This window comes from Arachis ipaensis, chromosome B07 (assembly GCF_000816755.2).
Source record: "Arachis ipaensis cultivar K30076 chromosome B07, Araip1.1, whole genome shotgun sequence".
In the NCBI taxonomy this organism is placed as follows: Eukaryota; Viridiplantae; Streptophyta; class Magnoliopsida; order Fabales; family Fabaceae; genus Arachis; species Arachis ipaensis.
In genome coordinates, this window is record NC_029791.2 from 89,902,684 (window position 1) to 89,929,654 (window position 26,971).

The following is a 26,971-nucleotide window of genomic DNA, read 5'->3' on the forward strand; positions in this document are numbered from 1 at the left end:
AGCCACCCCAATTCCAACACAATTACCCCTATGAACCACCACCTCAATATACACCATTTCCATATCCTTATCAAGAAGAACCACCTTCCCATTATGAGCCCTTTCCTCCAACAAATGAACCCTCCTATCCACCCCAAGCTCCCAAAGATGATACCTTTAGTGTTATTCGTCAAGGGCAACAGGAGCTTCAAACCGCACTTACCTCTACTCTCACTAGTCTCACCTCCATTCTCCAAGCTCTTATATCTCGTGTGGATCCATCCTCTACACCCAACACTCAATCCTCAAGCTCTAGTGCACTTTCTTTTCACCCATATCCATCAATCCAAGAGCAACATGATCCCAATAATGCTATTGACATGGAACGAGAGAGAAGGGATCGTCTTAGGGACTTAATGGATCAAGTTCATGCATCCATACTTCAAGAGAAACAAGAGGAGGCCCAAAAGGTAGAGGTAGTAGAGACCCTTTAAGATGAAGGAATAGTTGATGAATTAGGAGAGGTTAAAGAAGAGGTGGAAGTCATCATGGAGGAGTTGGATTTTGTACTAGAGCAAGTGGAGAACGCCGAAATTATTGAAGAAGAGGAAGTGGTTGAAGATTTAGGAGACGCGGAACCTCCATGGGAATCTCAAGTCATAGAGCCTCCTTCCAAGACGTTTGAATTTGATGTTGAGGAGGTTGATCATGAGATGGATTCAATAATTGATGAGTTTTTATCTACAATTGAATACTCTGCCATTGAACTTGAGGAAGAGGTTGATGTTGAAGAAGCTTGTCAAGAGGTGGAGATCATTAAAGAGGAGTCCAAGAGAGTGAAGCATACATTGGCAGGGCCGCCATTGGAGACATCTCTCTTGAAGCCATCACCATCCGTCCCTCCATTCAAGTGGGTAAATCCTCACTCCTTAAGCTTTCATTTCTCGCTTGCATAAGGTTTGCTTGAGACGGATGGACAACTTAGAGCTCTTTGTGGCTTTAAGAGTAAAAGGGGGATGGTTACTGGTTGGAACTGTGATGAATCCATATTTTACGATATATTTTGGTTCGATTTGAGTGGATTCCATCACTTGAACCCAAATTTATTCACCTAAATAGCATGCTTTTGAGATTTCTTCCAAAATTGTGCTTGAAAGTAAAAACATGCTCTTTTGTGCTTAATTTAGTCAATTTTATTCACTTTAATCCCATTTGGTGCCTTTATATATTTGTTAAGTGATTTTCAGCTTTCCAAGGCAAGTATGGGTTGAATAAGTGAGGAAAAGACCATGAAAAAGGAAGAATTCAAGAAATGAAGGATTTGAAAAGCTGCCAACCCTGACCTTTGTACTAAATTGGGCATAACTTGAACTATAGAGGTTCAAATGAGGCAGTTCTAGCGGCATTGGAAAGCTAACGTTCAGGGCTGCAAAATAATATGCAATTTGCTATAGTGGACATAAGTCTAAGTATGCGTACGCACAGGTACTTGTGCATACACACAAGTCAGGATTCAGCATGCGTGCGAACGCACACATCTGTGCGTCCGCACAGGTCCTGCACGTGACCTCATTAATTGCAACTTGCTGGCAGCGATTTTTGGGACCCAAAACTCAATCCAACTCATTTTTTGAAGCTATTTAAGGCCAAATTGAAGAAGGATGAAGGGGGGCAATTAGTTTTAGTTTTTAATATGTTTTCTCTTAGTTTCTAGAGAGAGAAGCTCCCCTCTCTCTCTTGAATTAGGGTTTTATTAGTTAATTTCCTTTTAATTTCAGCTTTTAATTTTTATTCTAGTGTAGTTTCATTTATGTTTTCATGTTCTTTTATCTTGTTCTTCTTCATTTCTCTTGTTATTTCCTTTATTTTGTCATTTTTATGCTTATGGATACTCTTTGTTATTTTAATTTTAATTAATGCAAATTTATGTTTCCATGTCATTTATTGCTTTCTCTAGTTGTTATTGTCACTTTCTTGCTTTGGTAGTTTTAGAATTTATTATATTGCAATTTAATATTATTTTATTCTCATGCACACCAAGTGTTTGATAAAATGCTTGGCTTAGTTTTCACTTAGTTTTTCTCCACTGTTGGCTTGAAATTGTTGACTTTGGTGATCCTTGAGTCATTGATGTCCATTCTTGTTTGATATATTAGAGTAGTTAGTTGATTTGGTTTCCCTTGACTCTATGTGACCCTTTAGTGTTGACATAGGACTTAGGGATTGAAATTAACTATGCCTATTTGACTTATCTTCGATGTAAGGTTGACTATATAGGATTAACTCTTCATAATCATCATGTGTTTGTGGTCAATATCTAGGATAGGTAGCCTTAGCTCTCAATTACTTGCCAAGATGTTTTCTTGCATTTGAAGTTTCCTTTCCTTGCACTTAATTGCTTTGATGTTTAATTTCTTGCATGTTTAGTTTTCACACTCTTGGTTAAGAAATTGGATGTTTTGGTGGAATTGAGTTGTGGATGTCCATTCCGCATTGTGTGAGAATAATTAATTGGTTTGGTTTCCATTGACGCTAGTCTTTCACTAAGTAATTAGTGAGTTGACTAGGACTTATGGATTGAGATCAATTATGCTTTTGACTAATTTTCAAGGAGGATTGATTAATTTAGATTGATTCTACACAATTGCTATGTTTGTGGTCCATAACTAGGATAGGAATCCTAAACTCCCCAATTCTTGCCAAGAGTTGCCATTTACATTCCTTGCATGTTTACATGCTTTCTTGCTATTAACATCTCTTGCTCTCTCTTGCTTTCATTCCCAATTTCCCATGATCTCTCTCTCATATCCAATAATCGTACATTTCATTGCAACTCCTAGGGAAGACGGCCCGAGGTTGAATTACTCTCGGTTGTTTTGTATTGATTTATTATTTGATTGATGTTCAATTTTGGGTTTGGACTATACTTACAACGGACAAATTCTATTTCTAGTGTGAAAATCCAAACCCATGCTTTTGGTCATTATCAAACTGCCATTCAAGGTTCATTATGGTTGGAAGCTCAAGGCCTAATTGCAATGGTTGGTATAGTTCTCAATTGATTGGGTCTAGAAAGTTGTTGGGATGCCTCAGTGAGAATTCGGATTGCTTGCCACCCAGTTGGAACAATGATGATCCACTTAAAGACGGGTGTAGAAACAAGATTTGGGATCCCGACATACAAGAGGATCGACTTTGGGAGCTAAAAGCTTGTGAAGAACTTCATCAAGGCTTGGTGAATTCACTTGGAAATGTTGGAGCTTATTAGAAGTCCAAGCGTTGGTGGAATTTTCAAGATGAGTTCAAGCACAAGCCACCATGACAAGGAGCTCACCAAATGTCCAACTTAAGGACTTTAACTAAAAGTGCTAGGTGGGAGACACCCCACCATGATAAATTCTTCCTACTTTCTCTTTTATTTACATTGGTAATAAGTTAAATTTTTATTTTTAGTTATGTTTATTTAGTTTAAATTGTGGTTTCACTGGTTTAATCATGTTTGGAATTAATTTGATATGTTGTTTGTTCAAAAAAAAAAAGTGCCTCTACGCGCACGAGTCATATGGACGCTCGCTCGCTATTAAAAATGAACAGAGAGTTACGCTAGAGACGTGTGGGAAGGGGTGCCTGGCGCACAAGCCACCCCAAGCGTACACGTGATCCACGCGTACGCATCACCTGAAATTTTGTCAATCCACGCGAAGCGTCAGCAACGCGTACGTGTGGTGTGAAAATCGGCGTAAATTGGTGATTTGAATACAGAGTTACGCTGCCACTATGCGAGTGTTGTGCACGTAGCACAATTCACATCCACGCGTACGTGTGATTGACGCGTACACATCGCCTCCTTATTTCGCAACACACACGTACGCGTGGGCGACGCTTACATGTCGCGTCTTGTTTTTTCATTTCTTTCTTCTTTCTTCTCTCCTTTATCCTTCTTTCTTCCTCCTTTCTTACTTTCTTCTTCTTCATTTCTTTAACTTCTCATCCTTATTCTCTTTCATTCTCTTTTACTTCTTGCATTTACATACTTTCATTAATGTCATTTTAACTTTATGCATGTTTTTATTTTCTTTTCTAAATTCACTATTTTTCCATTGGTGTTGTATTTTCTACCACACTGTTGACTATTTCTTCCATTATTCTGATGCTTAGTGACTTGTTTTACATTGTTGGGTGCTATTATTTATAGGTCAATGCTAATCTTTTCTGACACTTGTACTCCTTATGCATTGATATGAACTTATATTGTCTTTCATGACCCACTCTCTCTCCTTCATTGTTGTAATTCTTGCACTATTGATATGCCATCTGCTTATATTATTTTCTCACTTGCATGTTGTAGCTACCATGTAGTTGAGACCCTCATTATTATTTTCTCCTTTTCATATCTTTGTTTGTGGGTTCTTCTTATTTCTTTTTCTCTTCTTTCAGGATGGCCATCAAGAAGGAAAACAGAAAAGTTTCTAACTGGGGCAACAGACAAGTCCATCTGCATGATCTCTTGAGGAAAAGCATCAGTTGCAGCCACCCATCCACTTGCATATCTTTGAATGCACCCAGGACGGTGCAATCTTTAAGTGTGGGGAGGTCGATACCGACTTCCGCGGGTTAGTTACTTTCTTTTCAACACCAATTCTTAATTTCCTTTGTAGTTAGTTGTTGCATTGCATGATAAATTGCATGTGTAGTTAGTTGCTTGCATGTATGTACTGTTTCATTGAAGCGATAAATTCTTTTCAATAAACTATTTAGAGCATTTCACTAATTTGAATTAAAACTTTTTGAACTTGCCTAAAGAGATTTTATTTTGGAACATGGTTTTAGAGCTCGAACACACAAAACTAGTGAAATTTTTTAGCCTATATGATTGGTTGTATTGTATCAACCAATACTTTGTTTTGGTGTGTGTTGTTCTCTCTAAAATTGTGATATTTGTCTTGCTTGATTCTATATTTCCATTGTTTGATGTATGCATGCACTTATAAGATTGAGGTCTTTGTTTCACTATAGCTTACATACCCATATGGCCTTATCCCTTTTCATTATCCTTTCCAAACCAATGTTGAGCCTTTTAACCCCATTTGTTCTTTACTTTAGCACATCATTAACTCTAAGTAGAAAATAATAATGTTCTTTATTTGAATCCTTGGTTAGCTTAGACTAGTGATTCACTCAATTCCCCCCTTAATCATGCTTTCCAAGATTTGTTCTTCATCTAACAATCAACAATTATTCAGTGCATGCATACAATTATCATGAGGACTTTCTCAAAGGTTGTAATGGGGCTAGGGTTAAGGTAGGGTCATATATGGTTAAGTGGACTAGAATTTGAATCTTTGATTAGCCTAGACTTTCCCACCTAACCTATATAATAGCCTATATAATTAAGTTCTAACCTAACTACCCATTCTTCACTTTTTCCACATACTCATGTATTCCTTTTTCATTTCACAACACATATGCATTGATTCTTATTGAATCTTCACTTTGGGGCATTTTGTCCCCTTTTTGTTTCTTTCTTTTCTTCTTTTCTTTCTTTCTTTTTCTATATTTTTTTCTTTTCTTTTCCATACATTTTTTTCTTTTTCTTTTGTTTTTCTCATTTTTCTTTCTTTCAAGCTATATACAAGAACATCAATGCACAAGTTTTAAATTTGATTAATACATGAGCATGCACCCAATTCCCAAATATAAAAATACAAAGCACTCTTTCATCCTAACCAATGTTCCCAAATCTCCCCAAACTTGAATAATAAGCACTCTCACTAGCCTAAACCAATCAAATATCTAAACAAGGGACTTTTATTATTTTTCACTTTAGGCTTTTAATGTACTAAAATAAAGAACAACTGTGTTGAGCATAGGCTCAAAATTGGCTAACAATGGAAGGTAAAAGTTAGGCTATTTGGGTAAGTGAGCTAATGAAACAATGGCCTCAATCATATAAGTGCATGAATACAAGGAATAATGGACATATAGAATTAAACAAATCAAGGATCACAATCATAGAAAGAGAACAATTCACACAAGAAGGAAAATAAGTAGTTATAAGAAGTAACCACATCATTAGGCTCAAATCTCACAAGCTTGTGTTCTTAGCTCAAAACATGCTTCACAAAATATGTATAATTCAAGCAAGTTCTATGAAAAATTTTCAATCAATTGGGATGGTGCCCTATAGATAAATTCTTTGGAAAATTTATTGTTTTGACTAAGCTTACCTAAATGCAATGCTGTGATTTAGAAATTTTAATTCCTTAGTTTATCCCTTCATTTTCCAAATCAAACAAAATTTCTTATGTAAAAGGGTAAACTAAGCTCTAATAATCCGCAATTTTCACATCACAACCAAAAATTAAAACAACTACATAAAGTAACTCTAACTAAAAGCATGAAATATCTATCAACTATAGAGCAAAAATGCAACGAACTAAAATAAAAGTACCCAAAATAACAAATATAAAAAATAATCCAAAAGTGCAGTAAAAATAAAGTGCAAAGTACTAAAAATAACAAAATAAGTGATAAATGTCCGAACTCATCACCGAATTGGCAACTCCACCGACAGCGACGATGGTGACCTCCCCACACTTAGAATGGAGCATCGTCCTCGATGCTACTGCTCGGGTTTATGGTGAGGGTCAACAGTCATATCTGGCTGTTGGGACTAAGGCTGTGGCTCCTCTTGGGGTGGCTGCGCCTCCGGGGTAGCCTTTGTCTGTAGTGGTTCCTCCTGCAAAGCTTGCTCTGCCTTGTGCTCCTCCTCTTTTAAAGAAGAAGAATCGGCAGTAGGGGGCAACTCGACGCCCAGTGCGACAAACATCTGATCCACTCTGTCGAGACATCGCATGTTGCGGTGCTCGCTGCGCTCCATAAAGCGGAACAGATGCTGTACTAAGAGATAGGTCAGCTGGGGTGCTGGTCGTGGTATCGGTGCTGCTGGTGCTGATGGACTTGCTGCGGCTGTGGAAGAAGAAGGGCCAGGTGTCGCTGCTGCTCTAGCTCTAGAGCGGCGCTGGGATGGGGGTTTCTCATGCACCCATGTCTCCCACGGAATCATGTCCTCCATTCCGTGGTCAAGGGGTGGTGTCTCATCATCTGCTTCCCATGGGGCGCCGGCCAGCTCAATCATCTCGGTGACTAAAGTGGGAAAGGAGAGTATGCCACGAACATGTTCTTGCCACATGTATCTCCTGATCAACCGGGGGAAGTAGACCTTCTTCCCCTCCATAACACCTCCGATCAGGACGAGCATGTCCACCGAAATTTCGGTAAAGTTGGTGGTCGGCATGACGTAATGGGCAAAGATCTGCTGCCATGTCCTGGCCTCCCTAGAAAGATAAGTAAACAGCATCCCTTTAGGCTTCTTGTTGTTAGCATCCATTACCCAAGGGGCATCCGGGGTGGCAATAACATCCCACAGAGCATCATAATCAAAGGTCATACAATGTATCGCCATCTCTGCCTGCTCAATGGCATCTGTGCCACCGGTCCTAGGTAGACAGTGGAGTTTATCCTCAATAGCCGCCTCCGTAACCAATATTTGACCGCCTCACAGGTGAACTGACTCAAGGGTGTGTCTGAAGAAGTTACAGTAAAATTCCTTAACCTAGGACGAGTTTACCCTACCTAGCTCCCTATCAATAAAGCCTATGCCCATCCCCTGAATACGTGTCGTAATGGCTCGCCTCACGTCAGTTGGGATGGCCAATTTCTTCTCTATATTCAGATTCTTCTTCTGGTATGTCAGGAAGCGGAGCTCGCAGTATAGGTTAGGAAACCTATATGCCTCTGTAGGTTGCAGCTGCTGGTTAGCTTTATCCTCCTCGTTAAGAGGGTTCTTGGCATAGTCATAGTAAGGAGAAAGAGTGGAGGGCTGAGGTTTCTTGCGCTTTCTAGAGGCAACCTTAGATTTTCCTCTATTGGCCATCCTGAAAAATAGATATACAGTATATAAACAATTAAGCCACGTAGAGGAAAACAAAATACAGCATTAAGCACATACATAAGGCAAGATGATTGACATGTTCATGAAATGAGGCAAAAAGAATGAAAGCTTAGAATGCAAGCAAACAAAATACAAAGTTTAAATTAAACTGCAACCAAGAAATCATGCAATGAGAACATAATGCTTGTTTGTTAAGCAACCATAATTATGATTCCCAAAAGAATGTAAGTGTTAGTGAGAAAACTAAAGAGAGTTAGAATGTTAACAAGGTCAAAAGTCAGAAAACTAAGTCATATATTAGTGGCATGACAATTCTGGGGCTTAACCAAAAGAGGCTCGAATATGTTTATAAAGAACAAGCATGCCCACAATCATGAGGATGATGCAATCATTGATGATGAAATATGAGTTTGTATAGAAGCATATAAGAGAAAAGTGGTTCATCAACAATGGCCATGGTCACCAAGTTTGTAATAATTGGTGTGCAAAAAGTAAAATGCATTTTGTGACTAAAGGAAGTTGAAAATCATGTTAACTAAAAAGTGTCACACAAGTTGAATGCACCCAATATCACCAGGGAATGAACCTGAATCCAAAAAGGCAGAAATATAACAAGGTTCAATCGTCACTTACACAAACAAGGGAACAGGAATGGAGATGGAAATGCTGGCCAATTTAGCATATGAATTGAACTTGGCATAGGCTAAAATAGGTTTAATAATCAAGAGATGCCAAATCTCTTCACAGCTTCAAGTTAACACCAGGCAGTTCTCAAAAAATTTTGGACAGCATTTCGGTAGGAATTTGGATGTTTTCGGATAGCAAAAGCAGCAACAACAAAGTCATATGAGTGCATAATACAGCAAGCATGTAAGCGCTAATCAACTCATATGCTAGATGACAACAAGCAGAGTCAGATTATTCACTTCAGCCAGGCAGCAATTAAACCAGTTATATGAACCAAAAGTGATGCAGCAATGACAATATACACACAACACCAACATCAATTACAGTCAACAAAACAGTTTCAAATCAGCCAAGTCAGGTAAACAGGAACGAAGCACTTTATCAGGTCTAAAATCTTCTAACCACAACCTAACTACCTAACAGCATGCATCTCTGTCTAATTTAACAAGCAGAATTGAATGAACTAAACTAACTAAAATTAACAACTAAAATTAACTATAGAGAAAGCAAAACAGAGGAGCAGTGAGGTAGGGGAACTTGAAGGGTAGTAGGACACAAATGGAAATGGAGAGGTGAGAAGGTGACGAACTGCAGTACCGCTCAAGAGTGGTGGCGGCATGGCTTGCGGTGGCGCAGAGAAGGCAAACTGGGCAGGGGAATGGCACAAAGCAGTCGCGCGACTATAGGGCAGAGGTTCAGTAAGGGAGAGGGGTAGAATGAGTGAATAATAAAGAGAGGGTTATGGTAGGGTGGCAGAGGGTGATGGTTGACTGGTTGCTCGCCAGCAGTGGTTCGCCAGACAGAGAGCAGAGAGAGAGAGAGAGAGAGAGAGAGAGAGAGAGAGAGAGAAGTGGTGAGAGAGGGAATTGAGAAGAGGGAAGAGAAGTAGAAAGAAAGGGAGGAGATGATGGTGCGGCGGCGGCGATGACCTTGCCGGACGGAGGTCAGTTGATGATTGATGGTTGAGAAGAAGAACAGGGAGAGGGAACGTTGGAGGAGAGAAGGGTGATAGACGCGACTGTGCTAGGGCTCGCGTCCCTGGGGTTAAGACATTTTGAATCCACGCGTGCGTGTCCTATGTGCGTCCGCGTGGATCAGCGAAGAGAAAGTGGACGCGGAAGCGTCATGCGCGCTTCAGCGTGGAATGGAAATGTGGGCATGGACGCGTACGCGTATGGTATGCGTCCGCGTCAGTTGAGAGTTGGGCCAAAAGCATAGTGTTGGCCCGGAGTTAGCACAACTCTCGGGTCAGATGTATGGGAACTGTGTCAGCGCATCGATGCGTACGCGTCATGTACGCGTACGCGTGCATTTCCTTATGCCCCATGCTTAGTGTTTGAGCCAAGTTTTCCTAACACTTTATCGACGCGTGCACGTACAGTGTACATACGCATCCCTGTCCCCCTTTTTTTTCAGAAATACCAAAAAACAGCTAAGAATCTCTCTAACACTACCTACAACTCAAAACCAACCAAAAATGCAAATTTGCAAGAATATTTTGGTTTCTTGAAGGGTTTTCAAGTACAAGCAAGGAAAACTTGCATCACCAGCAACTAGCAACCAAATTACTAAAGCAACTATATGAAGAGGAAACTGCCTACAATGGCAACTCAAATCACTTATTAATCAAATTCTATAAGAGAGAATGGAAAGAGTTTACCATGGTGGGGTGTCTCCCACCTAGCACTTTTAGTTTAAGTCCTTAAGTTGGACATTTGGGAAGCTCTTTGTCATGGTGGCTTGTGCTTGTACTCATCCTTGAATATCCAAGGATCCTTGCTCCTCAAATGGTTGACAGAAATTCCAACCATCTTCACCAAGCTTGGGTGAAGTTCAACCCAAGATATGAGGTCCCATAGTTGGTCTTCAAAGTGTGATCCGGGATCCCATATCTTATTTTCACACCCGTCTTCTAGTTGATTATCATGATTCTTCCTTCCGGGTGGTTGATACATAGAATTCTCCTTAGCAAGCCAAATCATCCTTCTAGATCCACACAAGTTTGCATTCTTCCAATCATGGTCCCTATGCCTTGAAGTTTTGGCCCTAATGAGCCTAACACCGAAATTCCGACCACTACACAACTCCTTCTTACCATTGACTTCGTAAAGAGCTCTAAGTTGACCATCATTTTCAGCCAAACCATATTCAAGTGAGAAAGTGAAGCTTAGGGGAAAGAATTTTACCCACTTAAACGTTGTGTTGGGTGGTGACTTGGGGAGAGAGACTTCCCCACACTTAGACAATGCGAGGTCTACTCCTTTAGGCTCTTCTTTAGTTGTTTCCACCTCTTGACAACTTTTTTCGACTTCTTCTTGCTTGCCAACTCTTCAACAAGGACACCAATATCACTTGGTTTGGAGTTGTCTTCAATAACGTCAATTTCACACCTAATGGGAGAGGGTTCAACTCTTGATAAGAATTCATTGATGATTGACTCCATCTCTTGATCAACCTCTTCATATTCTTCAATTTTGATATAATCCAGAGGTGGTTGAGATTCCCACGGTGGTTTCACATCTCCTAGATATTCAACCATGTCTTCCTTTTCTTCAATAATCCTAGGTTTCTCCAATTGTTCTAACACAAAACACAACTCCTCCTTCTCCACCAGATTTTCCAATCTCTTCTTCATGATTTGCTCTTCATTTGGTGTTTCACACGTGGTCACAGAAGCTCCTTAAGTGTTTAAGCATTGGTAGGCCAAAGTGTGCACTACCTTGGTTAAGTTGGTCACAAACTCTAGGGTGTTCCTTTGCATATCCACTAGTCCTTGAAGTAGCAAGGTGAGAGGATCATCTATTGAAGCTTGGGGTAGATGAGAGGGTTCATCATTTTGGAGAAAAGGTTCATAGTAGGAAGGTGGTTCTACTAGAGAATGGTATGGAGATTGTATGCATTGAGGTGGTTCATGGTGGTAATCATGATAGGGTTGTGGTGGTTCTAAAGGTTCTTGCTCATAATGGTCACCAGGATATGGCATGGGTGATTGGTCATATGAGGGATAAGGGTCATATGAAGGTTCTTGGTAAGGGTAGGCTAGTGAGTATGGTTGAGGTTCATGTTGAGGATAAGAGTCATAGGCATAAAAAGTTTCACCATAGCCACAGAATTGACATGCATTAGGATGATGATTGTACCTATGAGTATCCGGAGGTTGTTGCCAATAGGAGTGATCAATTCCTTGAGGCTCCTCCCATCTTTGTTGATTCCATCCTTAATACATGTTGTCATTGACGTTCACATTTCCTACAATACAATTAGAACCACGCTCATAGCCAAAAGAATGAGAATTCATAGTGGAAGTAAAAACAAACTAACTAAGTCCTAAAGCTAACAAAAACTAACAAACAAGCAAAGGACAAACACATTCACAATATTCACATATATAAAATAACCAATAACATAACACCATTGCAAATTACCCGGCAACAGCGCCATTTTAATGAATGGGATTTTTGACAGTTTAGAATTCTCAAATGAAATCTCGTTGCAAGTATAGTTTCTAAACCAACGAATAATCCTTTCATACAAAAGATTGTTTGTCACAAGTACAAACCCCTAAAATTATAAATCGAAGTATTTAAACCTTGGGTCGTCTCTCAAAGAAATTGCAGGGTAGTGTTCTTGTTATTGGCTATGGTCACGTATATTTTAGGGTTTTGAATAAGAAGCAAGAAATGTAAATGGCAATGGAAATCAAATGACAAAAAGATCTTGGCAATGTTTGGTGGTCAAGGATCTCTATCCTTATCACTAACCACAAGATGATAATTACAAGGATTAATCCCACTAAGTCATCTTCTAACAAGTAGAAGAAAGTGAAATGAGCTATATCAATCCAAGTCCATAAGTCCTAGCTATTCACTAATTAAACCAATGAGAGCTAGAGTCAATGGCTACCAACTATCAATCACTTGGACATTAGTAACTCAAGAATTCATAGGTTACCTTTCCTAGCCAAGAACATAAAATTCTACTCTAACATCCTTTCAAGCATTTTAACAAACACTTGGAAGGTATAAAAGAAAAGCAAAGTAAATTGACAACAAGAATGAAATCTAACAACAATTATTGCAAGGAAGTAACAACAAAAATAAAAAAGAACATTATTGACATGAATTACCTCCAATTGAATTGAAAGAAAATAAAAAGAACAAGACTAGATTAACAACAAAGTATAGAAACAACATAGAAGAAATTACAACAAAAGAATAGAAGAGCAAGATGCAACAACAAAGAATTGAAAGGTAGAAGTATATGAAAGCATGAATTAAAACCTAGATCTAAGATTATTGACCTAAACCTAATCCTAATCCTAGAGAGAAGTGAGCTTCTCTCTCTAAAACTAACCAAAAGCATTCACTAAACTAAAACTATGTGTAAAGTGATGGAATCCCCCCTTTGCTCTTCAATCCTTGGCCCTTTTAAGTGTTTTGGCGCCAAAGTTGGTTTATATTGGGCCCCACAGCTTCTCAGAATTTGCTAGGCACGTTTTCACTTAAAAATCACGTGCAGGAACCGACGCGTACACGTATAGCACGCGTGCGCGTCCCTTGAAGTTTTGCGATCCACGCGTGCACGTACATTGCGCGTGCGCGTTCATGAGCTCATCCAATTCTTTGGCTTTTCCATGTGTTCTCCACTTTGCATGCTTTCCTTTTCACTCCTTTGATCCATTCCTAGCCTTTTCAACCTGGAATCACTTAAAAAACTAATCAAGGCATCTAATGGAATCAAAGGTGAATCAAAATTAGCTAATTCAAGGTCTAAAAAGCATGTTTTCACACCTAAGCACAAATTAAGGGAGAATCACAAAAACCATGCTATTTCATTGAATAAATGTGAGGAAATATTGATAAAATACTCTAAATTCAACATATGATAAACCCTAAAAACGGGGTTTATCAACTAGTGAGAGTGCTCATGAATTAAGCGTGGGGAAATTGGGTTTGGAAACATTTGGTTTGGGAATTGAGTATATTAGACTTTATTTTTGTGAAAATGTGAAAAGAATGTTCAGGTCATGTTCATGCATTCAATAATAAAAGGGGACAAAATGCCCCAAAGTAAATGGTGATAGCAATGTATATGTACTGTACTAAAAAATTGGGATGCATGAATATGTGGTAAACATAGTTAGGTTTGTATTTTGATTACATGGATTGTCTTCAATTAGGTGGGAAGTCTAGGTTAATCAAGGATTCAGATTTCAGTCCACTTGACCAAATACAATCCTACCTTGACCCTAACCCTATTACAACCCTTAAAAGACCTCTTGATATGTGTATTTGTGCATTAAATTTTTGTTGATTGGTAGAAAAAGAGCAAGTCTTAGAAAGCAAGGTTATTAGAGAATTGAGAGAATCGAACCTTAAACAATTGAGTGAGTAGAGTGTATACACTTCTGGTGAGGGTTCGATGTTCGATTCTTTGTTCCCAGCTTTCGGGAGCTTTCTTCTTGCAAGTCTTTTTATACTTCATTTTATGATTTGAATTAGTAGAATTCAGTTCATATTTGTTCTTGGAGAATTTGATTTACTTTTAACCAAGTAGGTAGAAGCATTTCACATTTAGTTACATTCATATAAATAGGTTGCATTTCATAATTTCTACCATTCCTCTTCACTCTTTTGGTTCTCTTGAGCTTAGCATGAGGACATGCTAATATTTAAGTGTGGGGAGATTGATAAACCGCTATTTTACCGTTTATTTTGTATTGAATTGAGCGGATTTTATCCATTATTCTCACACTTATGCATATAATTCCCAAGTTTTACTTTTTCCTTCCTAATATTGTGCTATAATTGAAAACATGCTTCTTTGGCCTTAAATTTGCTAATTTTTAATCCTCTCTTATTACCATTTGATGCCGTGATACGTGTGTTAAGTGTTTTCAGAGTTTATAAGGCAGGAATGGCTTAGAGGATGGAAAGGAAGCATACAAAAGTGGAAGAAACACAAGAAAATAAAGATTTGAGAAGCTGGTACCGACGCGCACACGTGGCCAACGCGCACGCATGGACGACGTGTGCTCGTGATCGCGCCATACTTCAAGCGACGCATACGTGTGACATGACGCGTACGTGTGACCTTGTGCATAGTCCAGTGACGCGTACGCGTGGACGACGTGGACGCGTGACAAAGCGTCACGTGCTGCAGATATCAGAATTTGCTGGGGGCAATTTTTGGGCTGTTTTTGGCCCAGTTTTAAGCCCGAAAATGAAGATTAGAGGCTGCAGAGTGGAGCTGGAAGGGGGGAATCGATCATTCACACTTCATTCATACAACTTTAGGTTTTAGATGTAGTTTTCTAGAGAGAGAGGCTCTCTCCTCTCTCTAGGTTTTAGGGTTTTTAGGTTTAGCTCTTCTCAATTTCAAACTTCTACTTTAATTTGGTTTTCTGCTACTTTCATTTGTTCTAGTTCCTTAGTTATCTTCTTTTGTTGATTTCCCTTTTCCTTCATTTTTATGTTTATAAGCTCTTGTTACATTTGATTCTGTTAATGCAATTTATGTTTTCCATGTTTATTGTTACTCCCTTTTATTGTTACTTATTGATGCTTGCAATTGGTTGTTTAGATTTAACATTCCTTGTTAATTTTATCATGTTTTTATGTTATGCCTTCCAAGTGTTTGATAAAATTCTTGGTTGGATTTTAAATTAGATTTTTATGTTCTTAACTTGGATTGATCAATTACAGACTCTTAAGTTATCTGAATTCTTTTGTTGATTGGTGATTGAGACTTGCTAGTTGGCTTAGGTTTCACTAAATCTAGTCTTTGATTAGGACTTGTGAACTTAAGTGGAATTTTGCTCACTTGACTTTCCTTCATTGTTAAAGGTTAACTAAGTGAAAGCAAAAGGCAATTACCATCACAATTGATGATGATAATAAGGATAGGAATTCCAATTCTCAATCCTTGTTAGGACTTTTCTTAGTTGTTATTTTATTTCCTTGTTATTTATATTACTTGTCTCTTATTACAAAACTCAAAAAGATACTTTTCCATAACCAATAGTAAAAACACTTCCCTGCAATTCCTTGAGGGTTGACCCGAGGTTTAAATACTTCGGTTTATTTTTATTGGGTTTGTATTGTGACAAACAATTTAAACATTAATCGAGGATAATTTGTTGGTTTAGAACTATACTTACAATGCGATAATTTTTGTGAAATTCTTTACCGACATTTTTCCTCCGTCAGAGATGACCCGAGGTATGAATACTTTGGTTATTTTTCATTGGGATTTGTACTTCTGACAACCAATATATTAAAATTTGATTGAGAGTTATTAGTTGGTTTGAAACTATGCTTACAATGAAGTTCCTTTTCTACTAAGAAATTTCTAGACCGACAATAATTTTCACTATCAAAGGCCTTCAAAGTCACCATGGAGCTATACAGGCTTCTATATGATGAAAGCATCTGAAATAGAAAGAGGTGCTCCAAGATTAGTTATTAACTATAAACCTCTTAATAACGTACTAAAATGGATTAGGTATCCTTTACCAAATAAAAGTGATTTAATTAAAAGATTAAATAAAGAAAATATCTTTTCAAAATTTGATCTAAAATCAGGATATTATCAAATTTCAGTAAATGAGGAAGATAGATATAAAACAACTTTTATAGTGCCCTTTGGCCATTATGAATGGAACGTAATGCCTCAAAGATTAAAAAATGCTCTGAGTGAGTTCCAAGAAATAATGAATAATATATTTTATCCTCATATAGAATTTATTATAGTATATCTTGATGATGTATTAGTATATTCAAAGGGAATAAATCAGCATATATATGATCTAGAAAAATTTATGAATATTATAAAAGAGCGAAGATTAGTTTTATCAGAAAAGAAAATGAAAATTTTTATAACTAAAGTAAGATTTTTAGGATATGAATTCTATCAAGGGACTATAATGCCTATTAAAAGAGCCATTGAATGTGCGGATAAATTTCAAAATGAAATAATTGACAAAAAACAATTACAAAGATTTTTAGGATGTCTAAATTATGCAGCAGAATTTTTACCAGGAATAGGGGTCACCTGTGAACCTCTTTATAAGAGATTAAGAAAAAATCCACCTCCATGGATAGATGAAATGGCTTCCATAATAATAAAAATAAAGAATGCGGTAGAAGAAATACCCTGTATAAGTATACTAGATCCATTGGCTAAATTAATCGTAGAAACAGATGCATCAAAATTAGGATACGAAGGAATTCTTAAACAAATAGTGAAATACCATTCAGGAATATGGAACCAAGCCTAAAAGAATTATGCAACAGCCAAAAAAGAAATACTAATCACAAAATTCTAAGAAGATTTATTCAGTAAGACATTTACGATAAGAACTCATTGTAAAGCAGCCCCTAGCGATTTAAAAAATGATGTTAAAAATCTGGTTTCAAAACAAATATTTGCAAGATGGCAGGCTATTCTATTAGGTTTTGATTTTACCATTGAACACATAAAAGGCAAATTAAATTCACTCCCTGACTTTCTTACTAGAGGATTTTTGCAGGGAAAGAATGGAACAAAAACCAGCCTCCAGTGAAGATTATGGTCAACCTTTTGACCAAATAAAAGAAAGAAAATTACCTATTACTGCTGTACCAGCAAACGATTATTGGATCAAAAAATAACCTCCACTGAAGATTATGGTCAACCTTTAGACCAAATAAAAGAGAAAAAATTATCCTTAAGACCTTTGACTATGTAACAGGTTGTAAAAATGCCATCATCATCATTACCTTGTAAGAGCTCTTTAATTACTACCAGCAATAAATTGATATTACTACAACCATTAGACCTTTATAGCACTCATCCCTTAAAAGAATAATTTCCACATTATGAAAAATTGAACCACATCAAAATATTAGCCATAAAAAAAGAATGGTTCAAAAAAGATAGAAAGACACTGTATAAAACCATTTTTCCAAACACTTTTTATTACATTCCTATAAACCTACAAAAAACCCAAAAATTTTATGAATTTATATTAGTAGATACAGGATATATTGAACTAACCTACTATAGAGATCCTAATACTAAACAGCCTGTTTATTCAAAAATAAAATTTCTCAAAATACTACCTTTACAAGTCTGGGAACTACCCCCTTATCAGTCTAAGAACTTCTCATTAAAATTTGAACCTTAGAATTATACTTATTATGATTACCAAGAAGAATGGAATCATATATTATTTTTATCACCAAGTCCCCATTCCTGGTTCATTTGGTTCAGGAAAGGGATATCATTACAATTCCCGAAATGGTTCCAATCATGGTTCTAAACCTTTGGACCATTAGAGGCCTTCTTTTCGAAAGAAGCCAGCTTAGCCTATGGGAATAAGCTGAATTATGACCTGGGAGTATGATTCAACAGCTTGTGAAGAATGTCCAAGTATACAATACTTAGTAAGAGTAATAAAAATAAAATGGTGGAACAAATATGATCTAAATTTGCTAAGAAAAACAGTTATTGATCAATGATTGACGACATCACAAAAGTGTCCTGCAATAACAGCCTCAAGCACTACTAGTGAACAAATATCATATAAAAAGGAGATCCAATTTTTAGCTCAGAAGGGATGAATTATGGCAGCCCTAGCAGTAGCAACATTAGAAGAAGATATCCAGAACTCATTACAAGCAATCCAAGCTGTGCCTCTTGGAGAAGATGAAGAAGTCCAATCCAGTCTGGCTCATTACTTTCAAGACTCTCAAGACCCTTTTGAAATGTAATAGAATCGGCAAAACAGTAAATGTCGGCAAAACAGTAAAAGCAAACAATAAATTTCGGCAAAATAGTAAATGTCGGCAAACAATAAAAGCAAACAGTACAGTCGGCAAATAGTAAAAAATTAGCAAAATAATAATCACTTGTGGCCTATAAATAATGCAGGTCTAATTCATTTCAAGGCATCAAAAACTTGAAAGCCCAAAACAACTCTCTACTCTCATACACTCTTACTAAAAAAATTCTCTAAAATATTTGTAATCATCTCCACGATTATATCTTTTATAGAACAAATAATAATACAAGCCCAATTCTGTAAGTATTATTCATCTCTGAAATTTCTTTATTATCTTACTATGTTATTGCTATAATGATATTTCATAAAAAGATTGAATCTTTAAAACTTGTTAGAAGAAATATGAAAATGAGAAGGATAGTTCTATCAATAAAAGTTGGAGAAATAGCCCACTAATATTTCGATTTAACAGTAGAAATAGAAAAAATTAATAAGAAAATAATCAGAATTAAAAAGTTAGTAAAGAATATAAAAACAATAAAATTAATAAAAAGTGTTAAAGAAAGTACAAAAAATAAAAGAATTCATCATGTTCGAAGACTACATTTTCTTCACAGATAGAATATGATAGCTCTACAAGAAATGGGTCAACCTTTACAAGTTCAACCTTTACAAAAATAAAACCCGCCGTTTTGTACAAAGATTTTGATGTAAAACCCAGTCAAACCATAGGTTAATTAAGAAATAAATTAAGATGGGAGAAAATGGTTAAAAAATATAATAATCATAATTTGGCAATTTTGGTATGATATTTGGACTCAATGGATTTTTATAAGTCTGAAAACATAGTTTTTTGAGTAAAAAATGCGAAATAAAAATTTGACCGCCAGTACCGGCTGAGATCTGTCTAGTACTACAGTTGAGAAAACTAATTTTTAGTAAGAAAGATTAAAAATTTAGGATTTATTACGTAGAGAGTAAAAATATCTAAAGTGTGATTTAAAACACTAATCTTAAAAATTTGGGCCCAAAAAAAGCCAACGGGTCATATATGTAAACTGGACCCAAGTGGTGTAACGACCCAATTTCTGGTACGTCATGACCATACTAAAAACTGAGCGCTACCAACTTGTCTTCCTAATTATTATCTATTATTTATTATATGAGCCTGATTCGTTGTTAAAAGCGTAGTTATTTTGCGAGGTACTTTTTTTTAAACGTTTTTGCAAACGTTCGGAATTGATAAACAAAATCATTCATTACCAGTTCAAAAATAATAACAAATAAAGCAGTTCTAATCAACCACACTTATAAGCATCTCAAGCAGTTAACGACGTTCAGTTATCCAGCCTTTATTAGAGTATAGATGTCTAATTAGAACACCTATAGATATAGCTAGATAATAATTATATACATACAACATCCCAGGCCTTGACCTGTTTAAGAAGAATACAAGAAAATAACACAAACAGAGAGAATAGAATACATACAAAGAAAGCATACATTCATACAACAATCATATCAGAGGAAATACACAACCAAATACGATGCATATCTGTCCTATGCAGGCCATGAGATGATGTGTCGGTTGTCTACCTGCATCCTGACATTATCCCGTCACGAATCCATGTTATTCTGGATATGATTTTCCAACCCGTGCACAAATAAATAGCTACTCTTCTGTGGTAGGCTCAGCTCTACTGTGGCAGGAAAGTGGGTAGAAAACAAACTTCTCTACTGTGGCAGTATCTGCTCTACTATGGTAGAAATCAAACAAACAGGCAATATCTGCTCTATTGTGACAGAAATCAAACAAATATCACTCTGCTCTTCTGTGGCAAACAAATAACTTTCTTTATAAACATATCTTTAATTGATACATTATCTTTGTTGTTACTGCTACTTAAGCATCGCTCCTTCATTCTTCTCTTAATTACCTCTTTTCTTTTTGTCTCTTTATTCAACTCTAATTACTCTTTTCTCTTTATCTCTTTACTTTGCTCTGATTCTCCTTTCTCTTTGTCTCTTTATTCTGCTCTGTTTCCCTTTTTTCTTTGTCTCTCTATTCTGCTCTGAGTACTCTTCTCTCTTTGTCTCTATATTTTGCTCTGGTTTTTCTGTTTAACGTATGTATTATAAATTATGTAAATTTCAATGAATAGTTAGCCTGTCCCAAGTATATGTTCATTAAGTCTATACTGAAACCGTTTAACTTTTAATATTATACCTAACCGTAGGCGCAACTTAAGAGCTATCTATGTTGTGCCTAGTTCGTTCGCTAATCTCTGTTAGATTCTGTCATTAAAACTTTACATTCTTTTTCTTGGATTTTCATCTCTTCTTTAACTTTTTATCTTTCCTTTATTTTTGCCTCACAAATATGTTACTACCACTCCCTAAGTATTTTATGAAGGTAATTATGAGATTCTATGCTTAAAGTTGTCTTTCTAAAGCTTTTACGAAAAATTGTCTTTTTCGTATTATTTTATTATTTTTATTCAAATATTATTTTTAATTTAATATTAATATTTAATATTTTATTAATATTTTTTATTTTATTAATATATTTTTGAAAATTACCCCTTTTTAACTTTTAACTTTTAAAATTCACTTTATATGAAGTTGTGGCCAAGAAAAAGGTGATCCCCGAGGTCCCCTTCATGCTCAAAAAGAGTGAATATCCGGAGATCCGACGTGAGGTTCGAAGAAGAGGTTGGGAAGCTCTCACCAACCCCATCCAACAAGTCAGAATCTTAATGGTTCAAGATTTCTATGCTAATGCATGGATCACTAACAACCATGATCAAAGTGTAAACCCGAACCCAAAGAATTGGCTCACAATGGTTCGGGGGAAATACTTGGATTTCAGTCCGGAAACTGTGAGGTTGGCATTCAACTTGCCAATAATGAGAGGAGATTCTCATCCCTTCACTAGAAGAGTCAACTTTGATCAAAGGTTGGACCAAGTCCTCAAAGACATTTGTGTGGAAGGAGCACAATGGAAGAGAGACTCAAAAGGCAAGTCGGTTCAATTGAGAAGGCCTGACCTTAAACCTGTGGCTAGGGGATGGTTGTAGTTCATCCAACGCTCTATCATTCCTACTAGCAACCGGTCTGAAGTTACAGTAGACCGGGCTATCATGATCCATAGTGTCATGAATGGAGAGGAAGTAGAAGTTCATGAGATCATACCTCTAGAACATTACAAGGTGGCAGACAAGCCCTCCACTTTGGCAAGGTTAGCCTTCCCTCATCTCATCTGTAACCTATGCAATTCAGCTGGAATTGTCATAGAGGAGGACATCCTCATTGAAGAGGACAAACCCATGACTAAAAAGAGGATGGATCAAACAAGAGAGCCCATTCATGGACCTCAATGAGAGCATGAGGAGATTCCTCATCAAGAAATCCCTGAGATGCCTCATGGGATGCATTTTCCTCCACATAACTATTGGGAGCAACTCAACACCTCTTTAGGAGATTTGAGTTCTAACATGGAGCAACTAAGGATGGAGCACCAAGAGCACTCCATTGTCCTCCATAAAATCAGAGAGGACCAAAAGGCCATGAGAGAGGAGCAACAAAGGCAAGGAAGAGATATTGAGGAGCTCAAGCACTCCATAGAATCTTCAAAAGGAAGAACTAGCCACCGTCACTAAGGTGGACCCGTTCTTTAATTTCCTTGTTCTTAATTTTTTGTTTTTCGGTTTTTATGCTTTATGTTTTGTCTATGTTTTTGCCTTCATTACATTATCATTAGTGTTTAGTGTCTATGTCTTAAAGCTATGAATGTCCTATGAATCATTCACCGTTCTTAAATAAAAAAATGTTTTCTGAAAAAGAAAAAAAGGTACATGAATTTTGAAATTTATCTTGAAATTAGCTTAATCATTTTGATGTGGTGGCAATACTTTTTGTTTTTCTAAATGAATGCTTGAACAGTGCATATTTTTTAAGTGAAGATTATGAATGTTAAAATTGTTGCCTCTTGAAAGAATAATAAAAAAGGAGAACTATTATTGATAATCTGAAAAATCATAAAATTAATTCTTGAAGCAAGAAAAAGCAGTGAAAAGAAAAAGCTTGCGAAAAAAAATGCAAAAAAAAAGAAAGAAAAAGAATAAGCAAGCAGAAAAAGCCAGTAACCCTTTAAACTAAAAGGCAAGGAAAAAAAAGGATCCAAGGCTTTGTGCATTAATGGATAGGAGGGCCTAAAGGAATGAAATCCTGGCCTAAGCGGCTAATTCAAGCTGTCCCTAACCATGTGCTTGTGGCGTGAAGGTGTCAAGTGAAAAGCTTGAGACTGAGCGGTTAAAGTCGTGGGCCAAAGCAAAAAGAGGGTGCTTAAGAGCTCTGGGCACCTCTAACTGGGGACTCTAGCAAAGCTGAGCCACAATCTGAAAAGGTTCACCCAATTATGTGTCTGTGGCATTTATGTATCCGGTGGTAATACTGGAAAACAAAATGCTTAGGGTCATGGCCAAGACTCATAAAGTAGCTGTGTTCAAGAATCAACATACTGAACTAGGAGAATCAATAACACTATCTGAATTCTGAGTTGCTATGGATGCCAATCATTCTGAACTTCAAAGGATAAAGTCACATGCCAAAACTGTTCAGAAGCAAAAAGCTACTAGTCCCGCTCATCTAATTGGAACAAAGTTTCATTGATATTTTGGAATTTATTGTATTTTCTCTTCTTTTTATCCTATTTTGTTTTTAGTTGCTTGGGGACAAGCAACAATTTAAGTTTGGTGTTGTGATGAGCAGATAATTTATACCCTTTTTGGCATTATTTTTAGGTAGTTTTTAATATATTTTGGTTACTTTTTATTATATTTTTATTAGTTTTTATGCAAAAATCACATTTCTGGACTTTACTATGAGTTTGTTTGTTTTTCTGTAATTTCAGGTGTTTTCTGGCTGAAATTGAGGGACCTGAGCAAAAATCTAATTCAGAGGCTGAGAAAGGACTGCAGATGCTGTTGGATTCTGACCCTCCTTCCCTCGAAATGAATTTTCTGGAGTTACAGAAGCCCAATTAGCGCGCTCTTAATTGCGTTGGAAAGTAGACATCTTGGGCTTTCCAACAATGTATAATAGTCCATACTTTTCCCGAGATTTGATGGCCCATACTGGCATCTAAACGCTAGCCAGAGACCCTTTTCTGGAGTAAAACGCCAGAACTGGCACCAGAACTGGAGTTAAACATCCAAACTGGCACCTAAGTTAGCCCCGGAAGTGGATTTCTGCACTATCTGCACTTAGTTACTTATTTTCTGTAATCCCTAGTAACTAGTCTAGTATAAATAGCACCTTTTACTATTGTATTCGCATGAATCCTTGGACTTGGAGGCTGGCCATTCGGCCATGCCTAGACCTTCTCTCTTATGTATTTTCCAATAGTGGAGTTTCTACACCTCACAGATTAAGGTGCGGAGCTCTGCTGTTCTTCATGAATTAATGCAAGTACTATTGTTTATCTTTCAATTCACGCTTACTACTTCTCCAAGATATATTCTTGTACTTAATTCAGTTAAGTCAGAATGAAGGGGTGACCCGTGACAATCACCCGCTATCTCCGCTACTCGATTAGCCAAGATCCGCGTGCCTGACAACCACAAGCGGTCTACATGATGTTCAACATAGTCATTAGACGACAGCCGGAGTATATTCTCTTGGGTCTCTAATCCACGGACCGAATCCGGAGGTTAGAACCTTCGTGGTATAGGCTAGAACCAATTGGCAACATTCCTGAGATCTGGAAAGTCTAAACCTTGTCTGTGGTATTCCGAGTAGGATCTGGGAAGGGATGATTGTGACGAGCTTCAAACTCGCGAATGTTGGGCACAGTGACAGTGTGCAAAAGGATAGAGAGATCCTATTCCGACGCTAGTGAGAACCGACAGATGATTAGCCGTGCGGTAGCTGTACCTGGTATTTTTCATCTGAGATGAGAAATTCGACAAGATTAGCCGTGCAGAAACCGTACCTGGTATTTTTATTGGAAGAAAAGAATGAGAAAGCAGAGGTTCAGAAGCAACAAAGAATCTCCAAATGCTTATCTGAAATTCCCACCAATGAATTACATAAGTATCTTTATTTTATTTTATGTTTTATTTATCTTCTAATTATCAAAACCTCATAACCATTTGAATCCGCCTGACTAAGATTTACAAGATGACCATAGCTTGCTTCAAGCCGACAATCTCCGTGGGATCGACCCTTACTCACGTAAGGTATTACTTGGATGACCTAGTGCACTTGTTGGTTAGTTGTGCGGAGTTGTGAAAAGTGTGAATCACAATTTCGTGCACCAATTGTTCACCATTATCTTGCTTTAATCTACGTCTATTCTCACCCGTAGGACGAGCAGGAATATTACCAGCTAGCGAGTTCCTATGTTGTAGCACACCAGATGTTTCGAAATTCATCCTTTGTGGTTTCCAGTTATAACTGTTATAGTTCGTTGATGGAAATCCGTGTCAACTCGCTTTAAATACAGTTACCTTCTTAGCACACTCTTCTATTAACTTACATTTATTAACCAGCTCAGCAAAACTCGTATCTCCATCCGAACTACCAAACTCATTAGGTCCTCAGGAAGGCCTCCTTCAAACTTCAAACACTTCCATTCTTCAAAGTCAGCAGGATTCCCTTGACAAATCTTGGAGAAACGACACAAGTCATCAAACTTATGTGTATATTCTGCAACAGTTGTGTTACCCTATTTCAGTAGCATAAGTTCCATTTTCTTAGCATTATGAGCTTCTCTCAAAAAATATTTCTTACAAAATTCGTCCTTGAAAGTATCCCAAGGAATGTTACCTTCATCCTGTTGCAATAGTCATTGTATCCCCTGCCACCAATACGCAGCTTCTCCTCCAGCATATAAGTCTCAAATTCCACATGTTGGCCTTCTAGAACATGCTGCGCTCGCAATGATCGCTCGATACCTCGAAACAAGTTATCAGCATCAGTCGCAATGAGTGTTGTAACTGTAACAACCCTTCAGCAAAATACCTTGCTTAAGTCAGGGTATTTCTACTAGAAAGAACGTTACGTGACCTTTTCTAATATTAACTACTTAATTACTGAGCCTTTGTATCGATTTCTCGTTTCAGTTTTAAGAAAATGCCAGAAAATTTTGTTTTTATTCATTAATGACATGTATCAAGGATAAACATTGCAAATAATAATAACAATCACATAAGTATTATTAATAGTAATTCTTATACATAAGAAGTCATATAAACCCAAATACAACACCTATCCCTCTGTTAAAATAAAACCTCAAAGGACAAGAGCGAGGGGACTCTATGAAAGCAATTAAAACCATAAAGAAAGCCTACTAATCGCTCGTCCATATGCTCTAACAACCGTTCCCGCACCCAAAACAGGGCGAACGTATAAATGTTAATGTTTTCTCATTTCTCTATTTTTCTTTTCTCATTAGTCTCGTCTCATCTTTTTGTGTCTCTTGTCTCGTCGGTCTCATTTCATTTCTCTATTTCTCTTTTTCTCATTATATCTATGTCTACTTTCTCATTAATCTCTTTTCATTTCCCTATGTCTCTTGTCTCGTTGATCTCATCTCATTTCTCTACGTCTCTTTTCTCTTTAGCCTCGTCTCATTTCTCTATAAACATATATATATATATAATCAACGAACTACGTTGGGTCTCAATATAAATATATATAATCAACGAATTACGTTGTGTCTCGAAGACATCCCTTTGATTCAATGGATGTCGGTAAAAGGCGAAGGGGTCTCGTCTCGTCTCATATATATATAAAAGGACGTCATTCGTCTCCGACAGGGTTTACTCGCCGATAATAATATACGCGTAAATAAATCCTTGCCTTTTAGCAAAGACCCTTTTAGCTCTGATGAACAATGGCCTATTTACAGCCCTAACGCCCGTCGGTTGGCTGTGTACTCGAGCACCGGACATGATCCTGATCTGTAAGTAGTATACGTAGATACACTATAACAAACCCACACATATAACATTAACCAAACGGATTCACTTATTAGGACAAATTAACGATTAACGATATGAACTACATTAACGAGAACTAACAAAAACTTAGAGTAATGAACACAAACATTGACTAACCGACCTAACACCACTTAACCCACAACCAACTTAACGAACCCGGACTCCGGCACTAACCCAACACAAACTCCAAATCATTCATACTTTCTAACTCGACCAAGTCGTATCCGAATTACTTGGATACGAACCTTGTCTAATCAGTAAGTGTGCCGGATCCTTTCGAAAAGTTTTATAAATATTTCCTTTTATACCCAAATCTTAAAACCTATTAATTGACTACGAAATATTCTAAAACCTAAAAAATTACAATACGGCAACCAAAAGTTTTATTTTACAACTATTCCGCTTATTTCTAGTGACGTTTACTTTTATCAAAAAGAAAATTTATAAAGACTTACTTTAATTGATAAACGCAAAATAAGAAATGAAAGTGCCGTAAGAGATGGAGATGACTCTTGTACACCAAACCAAGAGTGGGGCTTTAAAAGGTGGGAAAGTCACTGTCCAAACTTCTGCGTTAAACTTCGA

The 26,971-nt window shown here is 37.1% G+C and overlaps 1 protein-coding gene and 1 long non-coding RNA gene across 7 annotated transcripts in view; one reads left to right on the forward strand and one right to left on the reverse strand.

Annotated features, from left to right (window-relative positions):
* The window catches only part of LOC107609450, a 13,812-nt gene continuing 2,872 nt past the window's right edge, over positions 16,032-26,971 (reverse strand). For 2 of the 6 annotated variants that reach the window (XM_021106013.1, XM_016311436.2), the window contains 2 exons: positions 25,212-25,392; positions 24,605-25,110 (listed from right to left, as the gene is read on the reverse strand). In XM_021106013.1, the coding sequence (XP_020961672.1) occupies positions 24,913-25,110; positions 25,212-25,392 (379 nt within the window). In that variant the 3' untranslated portion in view covers positions 24,605-24,912. Of the gene's footprint in view, positions 16,051-17,886; positions 18,359-24,604; positions 25,111-25,211; positions 25,393-26,971 lie in introns of those variants that run through there. The other 4 variants (XM_021106014.1, XM_016311437.2, XR_002350127.1 and 1 more) reach the window with 4 other exon arrangements.
* Positions 25,437-26,971, forward strand: part of LOC110264270 — a 3,429-nt gene continuing 1,894 nt past the window's right edge. Inside the window, exon 1 of the long non-coding RNA XR_002350130.1 lies at positions 25,437-25,744. This is a non-coding gene — a long non-coding RNA (uncharacterized LOC110264270). The remainder of the gene's footprint in view (positions 25,745-26,971) is intronic.